We start from the raw sequence: 10598 nt of genomic DNA on the forward strand, positions 1-10598 counted from the left end.
GTCTTCCTGTGGCAATTGAGAGAAAATCAGTTTGAACGGCTTTAGTGTTTTGTCAAATCAACACGTTTACAACGATTGATGGTGATTGGACTGGTCGCCGTCAAAGGCGCTCAAGCAGTTTAAGCAGTTTGACGTCTATGGCTGTCAGTGGCAGTGAAGGAGTTAAAAGGGTGACGACAGTGTGGCGCAGCACAAATTAAAAAAAAAAAAGGTTGAGCCCAAGTGTCTGAATTTCAGACATAACGAATCTGCAGAGTCCCACGGGGACACGTGTGCGCAGACGACGAATGAATAAGCTGCTGTGTCCACCCCAAAAAATATTAAGACCGATTCCTAAACCCACACGTACCGGTAGTTATACATAAGCACGTGTAAAAAATATTACAGGAATAAATAAGGCACTTCTCGAACCCATATTGGTAGACAAAACTGACAAGGACTTAAATTAATGACTCCTTCACCCACAATTTCATTAAAACATACTACACAGTAAAAAATGTCCCAAATTTCCCCTATTAGGACACTTCAGAAACCCATCTAATCGTCCGTTTGGCCCAGAAAATAACTGATGGAACGGGTCTTCGGGAGTGTTGCGCATAGAAAGATGAGAGAAAGCGACATTCATAGGCTTCTTCTCTGGCTTTCCGTCATTGTCCGTCAACGGAAGGAAGGACAAATCCTCGTGGGAAACCTCCACTGAGCAGGATGGAGGTGGAGGACTTCCCGATTTAAACTCGCTCGGGCATGACCTGCTGGGCTGTTTTGCGTCGGGAGAAAAGCTTGCGCTTCAAGTGGATGAACTGCGGGGAAAACAGGAGGACGTCAAGAGAGCACTGTGATATCGGAAGGTGTTTTGATGAAGGTAGCAAATGTTACAGTTGGCGGCGGCATTATTAAGTTTGGCCTAACTGTTCAAATCGAGTGATTGGATCTTTCACTTGAATTTGGGGCCGAGCAAATTGATGGAAAACGCGCCGAGAGTCACAAGGTTTTTTTTTGTTTCGGCGGAGTCAGCACTCCTGGCACCGGAGGAGGACACGTGAGACACTGACCTGTTCGGCGAAGAAAGACAAGAAGGTGAAGGTCACCAGTGTCACCAGGACGCAGTGGGTCCAGAACTTCAGCTTGTCCCGATATTCTCTCCTAGAATGGGAAGGTGGAGCCGTTCCGTTAGGTGAGGACGCATCCAGACATGTCAGTGGACGAACAAAAGGGATCGAATGAATGACGCAAGGTCAAGTGGTGACAGTAGTTCACTCAGAAGACACTCAAGGAGGTGCTGAAACGCTCAGCTTACCACTCCATCTCAGGAGGCTCGTCTAATTTTAAAGTCTGTGTGAGGCCTGACCCTGAAGAAAAAGCGGGGGTGTCTGGACATGACCCCGCTCCCCTCGGGATCCCCATGGTGACAAGCTGGCAACACTTGGCTCTGCGCGGTGACGGCGCTCGTGATGTTAGGAGGCGGCCATTATTAGCAACTGCCGCGCCGAGAGACGTATTATTTACCTTCAACGGGGAGGTCGTGTTCGCGGCCGTGGTGTTTACGTTTGACTTCCCCGCATTTTGGCTTGGTGAAATGTTTCTATTATTTTTGTGTTGGACATTTTGTCCCGGGAACCATATTTGGACAAAGATCGATAATATTCCTGACGTGCAATTCACCTACCGATTCTTGTATGCAGAATTATTATCTGAGGGTTTTTACAAGATGAAACTGATTTTAATATGCCATAAGGGAGTCTGTCATAGCCTAACCTGACTTGACTGTGCTTATTTTACTTCAGTTTTTGAAGGAACACGATTGGACGGACGGCTAGCCTTGTGTATATCACGGGTCTCTGTGTTCGGGCTTTACTCTTTGAACTCACCATTCCTGAAGCTCCTCCAAGTGCAAGAAGCGGTTGCGGTATTCTCTGGGTAGCTCGAACTGGGACGGCAGCGGGAACATGGAGTCGTAGAAGTCCCTTAAAACGGCCTTCACCGTGGCGGCGTCCTTATGGGCGTGGTCGATGTTGTCGTTTAAGCAGATGAACTTCCTGCGGGAGAAGGCGTTAGGAAATGCCATAAACGAAAACCAATGGTGGGGACGGGCGCCACCTGGGATTTTTTCTGATGTCGTCCAACTGGCCGACGACGTGGGAGACGTTGGTGCGGACCATTTTGAACGCTATGTCTTCCTCCCCCTTGATCTCAAATCTGCAGAAGTGGCCAACTTTTTAAAAGAGGAGTGTTCGAAAGACGCTAGCTAGCGTCACTAGTAGTAGACGTCTCACTTGTACTTGTTCTGGTCCACAAAGGCTTTGCGAATGCGCTCCGTGATAGGCGTGCAGTGCGTGATGAGACCTTTGGTGACCGGTGGCTAGAAACGAGAATCTCCAACATTACTTTGAGGCCAAAGATGGAATTTATGTGTTTGAACGAAGGCTTTCACCATGCTGTGGTCGTAGTACGACTCCTGGGTGGGGTTCACCAGGTGGAGCTGGCTCAAGTTCCTCGGTAGCATCTTGGAGCAGTTGATCAACATCTGTTCCAAACTCGTCAGGTCCTAGAAGAAAATAGCATATTAACGAGTGGTTTTTTAGGAAACTAATACCAAATAAAGGTTGCTTTAGCAGAAGGACCTGAAGGCTGAGGGGCAGCTCGTGAAGTCTCGTGGCAAGAGTCCGTATCTCGCGATCGGACAGAACGCCGGAGGAGTCAGTGTCCACCTCGTCGAACACCTCCGAGATGCTGAGCTGCTGCTGAGTGCTCATCAGGAAGTAGAAGTAGGAGAAGGCGAACTGCATGTCATCTGGGTGACGTACACGGTGGCTGGACGTCTGGTCAAAGTCCTCTGGGAATCTTGGACAAATTACGAAGCAATTTAGGTACAAAGTATGAACTGCCCTCCGCCCAGTTGCCGTCACTTACGTGTCCTGCAGCTCCTGCATGACCAGCCTGTCAATCATATGCGGCATGTGTGCGGGGACTTTGCGAGAGGCGAAGCCAAACTGGCGGTTGAGCAGCTTGTTGACGTGACGTAGCGAGTCTGCAAAGGTGTCTTGCAGTTTGCGACCGGCCGCCCGGCCATCGACGTCGTAGGTCAGCTTGCTTTGCAGCCGTTCTCCTTCCTGTTGAAAAAAAAACAGACCACTCAGACACTTTGGTTTGAGATCCCGACGGCATCCAGACTTCCTTCCCATCGCTCGATGAGTTAGTTCACCTCGAGAAGGTCTTGAAAGTACTTCCTCCTCTCCCACGGCAAGAAGCCTCTGTCAGCGAGAACAAAGTGTTGAAGCCTCCTCCCGACTCCGGCGATGAGGGGAAGCTCCGCTTGGCTTCCGGTGCTCTTCATTTTGGTAATTTGGCTCAGCAGCTTCGTGTTTTTTGGCCTCTGCGGCACGGTCGGAACGAGTCGCGCTCGGTCCTGTTCTTCCCGATTGGTGATCAGCAGCTGAGCCTTGGTTAGGTTGTAGCCCTTCAGGGTGATATCGCCTCTCAATAGCTTCTCATCCAGTTTCTGAAGCGCGCCGTGCAAAGGAGCCGGCAAGAGCGATTCGTTGATGGCGGGAACTTCCACCACAACTTCCAGTTGGTGCGCCGGCTTTTCCCGGATCTTGGGACCCCTCTTGTCCTCCGGCACATCCGAGAACAAAAAGGGAGGTTCCGTGGTCGCTGGGAGCTTCTGGCTGGAACTTTTTCCCTGGCCTTTTTGTGTACCATTAACCTGCGGAAGTTGACGCGTGTCGACGGCCACGGTAAATATCTTGGTGAAACCCGCGCCGTCCTCTTTTTGGAAGGTGAGATTGTAATGGACGACGGTGGCATTGTGGCCGGCGTGGAGCAGAAGGTGGATAGTCTTCCATTTGTTCGCCACCGAGGTGTGGCGCACCACCGGGTTGTCGACCACGTGAGCCTCCGAGACCCTGTAAAGTAGATCCAAGTGACGCTACTGTAGATTTTCCCATTCCTCTGCATAGCTACCTCTGAGCCAGCCCTTTAAAGCTGAAGTAAGGTCGAATCTCCCCGACGGGGAGGTTGTAGGCAGTCACGTTGCGCAGCAGATTGACCCGCAGCAGCTCCCCAAAGCGGTCTGGAGCACAAAACATTGGTCAAGAACTTGCCCAGTACTCGAGGAGTCGTCCATATCCCCGAAATTCACCTGTGCCGCAGTCGCCCACGTCAAAGCCGCAAGCGAGCACGTTGCAGGCTTGGTCGCAGAACTTGTCCGCCAGCCAGGAGGTGGCGCAACCTTGGTTACAGTAGGAGGTTCCGGCCAGGCCGCCTTGACCGCCGGCAAACTGCCACCCCGGCCCGCCGCCTCCGCCGGGACTGCCGATCACACCGGGGAATCTGCCGCTACCGGCGGCTCCTGAAGAAAAAAAATAAGAAAAAAACACTAACGACTTTGGAGTCCAAGTCGCTTCCCTAAACTTAAGTCCGTCTTTACCCGTGCAGTCTCCTCCATCCCAGTCACAGGCTGAGTTGTTGCACGCTTTGTCGCAATAGCCATCTTTGATCCAAGATCCTGGGCAGCCTTCCGCGCAATTGGGAACGGGCCAAGTGAGATACACCTGGCGGAGCGGAGAATGGTCACCTGGCGGTTCTGGTATCGCACAACTTAAATAGAAGCACCTTCTGTCCCTTGGAATGGCTGTAAAAGTCGTCCGGCCAGACGTCTTTGCCGAACATCACGTCGTCGTTGAGGTAGATGAACTTCTGCGAGAGCCCCGGGATGCGGTGGATGTGGCTCTCGATGGCCGGCGAGCTGAAGGTAGGGAGGTGGCTGCGGTTCAAGAAGAGCTCCTGCGGTTCAAAGCGAGACCTTTCGGAAACGGAGCCCATTGTGGTTCCGGCGCGTCCCGACGTTACCTGATGGCTGACGACTGAAACGCGAGGACTGTCCAGGTTGAGCCAGGAGGGAATCTGCCCGTTGGTGACCACAAAGACGTGTCGCACCCACGGGGCGTGTTTCTCCACTGAGCGCAAAGAGTAGCGCAGCTCCTCGTTGTCCTCGAAGCGACTGGCCGAGACGTCTTCGTCGTGCTTGGACTGGACGACAGAGAGGGGCATCGATAGGGCGTTTGTAATGCGACGGTAAAGACAATACTATCTGACGTAAATGACTTTTCTTTAACAAAGGACTAGACTTTTGCCTCAGTCCAATCTTTTCTTATTGACCTGTGAGATGGCAGTCAGGTCCCAGAAGAGGTAGGCGGGGCTAACGCGTAGCTCTTTCCCCTCTAGCGTTAGGTTCTTCTTTGACTTTTGCATGAGGTCGGTGAAGTCTTGCAGGCTTTTGAGGTGGAGCAAAGCAATACTGGCCTCCGTGTACAACTCAAACTGCAGAACAAACCATTTGAGATGAGCTACAGCTTCATTTCAAACTCACCCAGCGCCATTCGTTGACGCCACGGTGACATCCGAGATCCCCTTGGCTAAATATAGCCGGCCAATGTATTCAGTTTGGAAAATTCTATGATGTCATCCCACAAGGGCCGACCCTTCCTCCATCTTTAAGCTTCCCAGGAAAGCATTCGCTCGCCGCTTCACTCCATCATCGAGTGTCTCACATGATCTGGCCCGCTGCCACCTTCTCGGTGACTTTTTCTCCTTTAGGTGAGGATTACTCGGGTCTTACGGCGCCAGTGCCACCCGGATCGAGTTGCCTCTCTAATATGGTCGTCAGTGGGGGACCAATAATGCTGGCGCGGCTGCCACGCAAAGCCAACTTTTATTGTTAGTCATTGTCAAAAGAACTGACGGTCTCTTGACCTAAACACAAACAAAACCCGCTCTGACAAAGACGTCTACGCAGCGTGGCGGCGGTCTTTCATCAAGAGCGGCTATAAATACGGACCATCTCTCAACAGCGCGCCTCGACCGCACCCCCTTTTCGCAGAACGGGCCCGACACCACCAGGAAACAACAAACGGACCCCAATTTACCCAGCCAAATAGAACAAACAAGTCAGCTGACATGCAGAGGTCGCAAATAATTCTGATAACGATGAACACATTTGCTGCAATAGACTCACTGCCAGGCGTTTCTGGTTCAAATGAATTAGACATCTATTACCGTCAAAGGCATGCAAACGTTCACTGCCAGGGGCCATCTTTGGACGGCGGTATCTTGTGGCAAACAGAGGAACAGCAACGTGAGTATTTGTGTTTGAGAGTGCAACGGCGCTACCTGCTGCTTGTAAAGGGGTATTTAAGTTTTTATTTTTTTAATTACGTACATCTCATTACTGTTTCGTTGTCATCATTGGTATAAAACACATACCTGTCAACCTCGGGCAATTGCTCCCCTTATTAATGTTTGCTATACCCCTTATTAAGTCATAATAAACCATACAAATGCAACGCGGCACATATTTACTCACATAGGTGCCACTTAAAAGTCTCAAATTTCCCCCAAAGTGGACGTAGTGCCCAATCAGTCGGTGCGCCTTTTGTATGCACTAAATTCAAGATTCTGTAGAGAACGCTGTATGACGCTGACAGCTTGACTATCTGGGAACATTGCTTTCTTGACGCACTATATTTATTTAGTGAAAAGGGCGGAAGTGACTGACGCGCATATCAAGCTCCAAGCATGACAACGTTAGCTATCGACGATGATGTTTCCGTCTGCTGCCAGTGGCTGAGACGATCCGGATTGGAGCCGAAATGGGTAAAACGAGATCGGTTTTACAAAAAAAAAAACTTTAAAAAAAATAATTCTCCCCTTACAAAAGTTGTTATACGGTGTACACAATTTGAAATGATCAAAAACCTATAAAATACTGACAGGTGTGAAAATATGATTTCCTAGTTATTTTTTCAACCGTGAAAAGTCGTGTTTGACCAACAAGTTTCACTAGTTTGTAAAGCCCGTCCTAACAGTTCTTTGTTTCTATTGGTCCAAAAATCAAAACATGTTTTTTAAACAAGAATACCCACCTGCTTGATCTTGTCAGTGACGAAAGCGGGCAGTTTGGCTCTCAGCTGCTCTGTCTCCTTAAAGGACCCCGGGAAGCCGCTGAGGTAGGCCAGCATCGGCATGCGGATGAGACCCGGAGCCTCTCTATCTGTCGTCTGGGGAAAAGCGGTAGGCAAATTTTAAACTGCCACAATTTTTTGGAAAAGCAACAACAAATGGAGCGAGTGAAAATTACCAGGTAGCATCTTGAAACCGAGAATTGACGGTCTTCCTTGAAGGCGTCCACGTAGGCTTTCTCAGCTAGAAGATGAGCATCAGCATCATTTGTGGAAAATGTATCTCTCATCTCATTTTCTAAACCACTTTATCCTCATTATGGTCGCGGTGGAAAATTTATAACACCCAGATTTCAAACATTTCTGTGTGTCAGTATATGGAGTGATAATTTGGATATTTATATCAAGCACTGTGAAAACATCCACAAATTTAAATCTTTGCACAAAAATATGGTATGCTCACAGTACAATGATAAATCACTCAATGGTAATGCATGTTGTCATTGGTGTGCATTAGTTAAAAAAATAATAAGCAAAAATATATGACTATGATCAGCCAACTCTGAACTGGTTTGGTTGGTTGTTCTTGAGTTACTCGGTTTTGCTTGCTTTGCTACCTTTTTTGTCTTTGTTTGTTGTATTATGTGTACGTACTTCAAATTGGACGGATAGGGGTAAGCGATTTCCCACTCCCTGTCACGTGTAAATAATGATTTTGAAGGATATTGTGTTTATGTATAATTGAGTGCTCAAAATAAACATCAACATATTTAGAGTACGGTCATACCGCTACTTACGAATGCCTCTAGGTACAACATTTTTAGGTTACGAAACCTTTTCGCAGAATTTTCGCAGATGCACTGCTCTTGCTTGACAATTTCCCCACACTCTACTGGGCTCTCATTGGCTGTCTCACAACAACCCTCCATGTTTCTTTGACCGCCTTTGTCTTCTTAAACTTATGCTTGCCTAATGTTAGCTTCCTGACACTAGTGCACATGCAATACAACACGAATAGATTTTGCATGTTTATTCATTTGAATGGCTTATTAAATAAATGTATGGTCATGTTCTCTCATTTTTGTGTCTTCACACTTTTCCTATAAAATTTGGACACTTTGATGAATTGTAAGGGTTTATGTAGGAGGTAGTTTTGTGGGGACCGTGGAACGAATTAGAGTATTTACATATAAAGTACTGCTCTACTTACAAAATTAGTTTTGGAACCAATTCATTTTGTAAGTAGAGTTTACTGACAACGTTAGCTTCTCGCTAAATGTTTTCCTTTACCATCAGCCTGAGAAGCAAAGACCAGCACAGTGGCGGCGGTGGTTGGAGGGACGGGCCTACGGAGCTGCAGCACCTCTTTGGCGCCAGTCAACGAGGCGGAGAACGAGGGCAGCTCCTGGAGCGTCGTGTTTGGGGGCAGGGCGGGATCCAACGCGAGCATTGGCGCTACCACACAATGGGACAGCAAGCATTCCGCTTTGGCCCTGGCAAAGTGACGGCGGTCAGGAAAGGTCGACTTTTATAAAAGCAGATTCAGCGATACCTGGCTTTTGGCTCTTCGGTCGTCTCACTTGCGTTTTTTCCCAAACGTTCTCTACGTGGATCGGAGGAAAGCCAAAATGAATACATTCGCTGGATTCAACTCAAAGTCAAGACACCAAGTGGGCGTACCGAAGCGCTCTCTGCTCCTCCGCCAGTTGCTCTCGCACCAGCTTCAGCTCCTTCAGTAGCGCCACATCGGTGCCGTTGACCCACGTGTAGACCACATCGATGGGCATGGGCAGGCAGAGTCTATAGGAGAACAAATGGGAAGCTTGCTTGTCAGGAGCGAAGCAAGAAATGAAATTGCTCTCAAAACAATCAAAAGCCTTTATTGTCATCATACACAGCTGCGTAAAACGAAATTGGTGGTGCTACTCCACAAAGTGCGTTTTCCCAGTAAAAACATGAATAAGTAATATACAAATATGTAAGTAAGGAACCTGTCAGACCTGCTTTGAAAGGATTTGCCAGCCAAATTGTCTCTGTAGGAGTCAAAGAGCACATGGTACTGGTCTCGGCTCCACTCGACCACAACCTGGAGAGAACCCACATATTTTTTTGCTTGGGTTAGATTTATATTAGAAGACAGAATGCTGCTCTTTGAAGCTGTTATGTGTTGGCTTCGTTATATTCGTGCATACGAGTGACATCTGTCAAATGATCATACCCGGAAATAAGTGGCAATATCATAAGTGATTTTTTTTCAATGCATAATTCTGGAGAAACTCTCCTCGGAGCAAACGGTACGAGAAACCCTTCACCAAAGACGCGACAGTTCGTATCTTGGGGTTTCTATTCGTATCGTTGTTCTGGTGATTGCAATGTGGCCGCAGGCGGTGAGCAACAGCTGGGGCGAGACAACAATCAGAGCCGATTGTGGTCATATATAACCGTACCGTATTTCCCCGTACGTAAACAAATAAAACGTGAGTTATTCACCTCCCCGAATTGAAAAGCAGAGACGATCATCAGAACGATGCCTCCGAAGCAGAGGTAGAGTCCATAGCGGTGGGACAGACAGGTGTACGTCTGCCGCTGGAGGAGCTTCAACACCGAGTTGATGACTACCATGGCTCTCCGGGGCCAAGCATAGCGCCGCATTCATTCGACGTTTGCGGGTAAAAAGTGGCGAAAGGGACCCAACGAGCATCACAAGCAAGAGGGATTTGTCAGCTGACCTCCTGCGCACATGACAGCCATACGTGTGAATGCTTCTTCTGGGGGACAAAAGCGGTAGTTTCTTCACCTCCTAACCAGTTTATCGCCCTCTAGCGACGGGAAAGAGGAACGCACTGTTAATTAGCAGTTTAGTAGTATGACGTTGACGTTTAAATTAGGCCAATTATCGAACCCACTTCACAAGTGAAAATAGTTTGTAAAAGGTCGTTTCTTAAAATAAATCCTTAATTAGAATAATTTTGACACCCAACTGTATTATTAAAGGATAACTAACAGAAAAATGTACAGGCAGTCCTTGTTACTTCTACATACAAACTAAAATGTTCATGAAAATAACCCCCCACTCCCCCCGCACACTCACACAAACCCACCCAAAACCAACCCCCCACCCCGCGGGGCGGATCGGACCCCCTAGGGGCCACTTTGGGCCCACAGATGACACGTTTGACATCTTAGTTTATATAGTGTATATACATAGTATAGAGCAGGGGTGTCAGACTCTGGTTGGTTCGCGGGCCGCATTAATGTCAACTCGATTTCATGTGGGCCGGACCATTTTAGATAAACTTAGATATACTTTTTATAAATGGATTAAAAGAACTGGATTAAAAGCTCTGAATATTAATTTTTTTATAGATCTAAAACAATGTTTATTTTAGCTTTTTTTAAAATATATTTTTAGATTTTACAAAATGATTTTTGAACTAAAAACACAGAAAAAATGATTAAAAATTACAATTATTGTTTTAAAAGGGGGAAAATCAGGAAATGTAATATACATCTATACCAGGGGTCGGGAACCTTTTTGAAAGAGAGAGCCATTAACAATTACTATTTTCAAATGTTATTCCTTGAGAGCCGTACTCACAATTTAAAAGTCAAAATACATGAAAATGTGCCAGTTTTTTA

At 47.5% G+C, this 10598-nt stretch overlaps 1 protein-coding gene across 1 annotated transcript; it reads right to left on the bottom strand.

The window, feature by feature from the left end:
- Positions 1–118: 118 nt before the first annotated feature.
- Positions 119–9747, bottom strand: gnptab (N-acetylglucosamine-1-phosphate transferase subunits alpha and beta). The gene is made up of 22 exons (XM_077593463.1): positions 9450–9747; positions 8960–9045; positions 8640–8759; positions 8512–8562; positions 8250–8452; positions 7139–7203; positions 6924–7058; positions 5161–5322; positions 4852–5031; positions 4615–4785; positions 4430–4553; positions 4142–4351; positions 3964–4072; positions 3203–3905; positions 2911–3110; positions 2622–2841; positions 2432–2545; positions 2274–2359; positions 2098–2196; positions 1869–2036; positions 1053–1143; positions 119–800 (listed from the first exon to the last, which is right to left on the bottom strand). Exons 1-22 carry the CDS (start codon positions 9609–9611, stop codon positions 729–731), a joined length of 3531 nt encoding a protein of 1176 aa, XP_077449589.1. The 5' UTR covers positions 9612–9747; the 3' UTR covers positions 119–728.
- Positions 9748–10598: the final 851 nt, after the last annotated feature.

This window comes from Stigmatopora argus, chromosome 23 (genome assembly GCF_051989625.1).
Source record: "Stigmatopora argus isolate UIUO_Sarg chromosome 23, RoL_Sarg_1.0, whole genome shotgun sequence".
NCBI classification, from domain to species: Eukaryota; Metazoa; Chordata; class Actinopteri; order Syngnathiformes; family Syngnathidae; genus Stigmatopora; species Stigmatopora argus.

Coding starts and splice junctions, on each gene's coding strand:
- gnptab (XM_077593463.1), bottom strand. CDS start 9,611: ATGCGGCGCTATGCTTGGCCCCGGAGAGCCATGGTAGTCATCAACTCG. Junction 5,323..6,923: donor TCACTGACAAGATCAAGCAG/GTGGGTATTCTT, acceptor TTTGTTCTGCAG/TTTGAGTTGTACACGGAGGC. Junction 5,032..5,160: donor ACCTGACTGCCATCTCACAG/GTCAATAAGAAA, acceptor TCTGTCGTCCAG/TCCAAGCACGACGAAGACGT.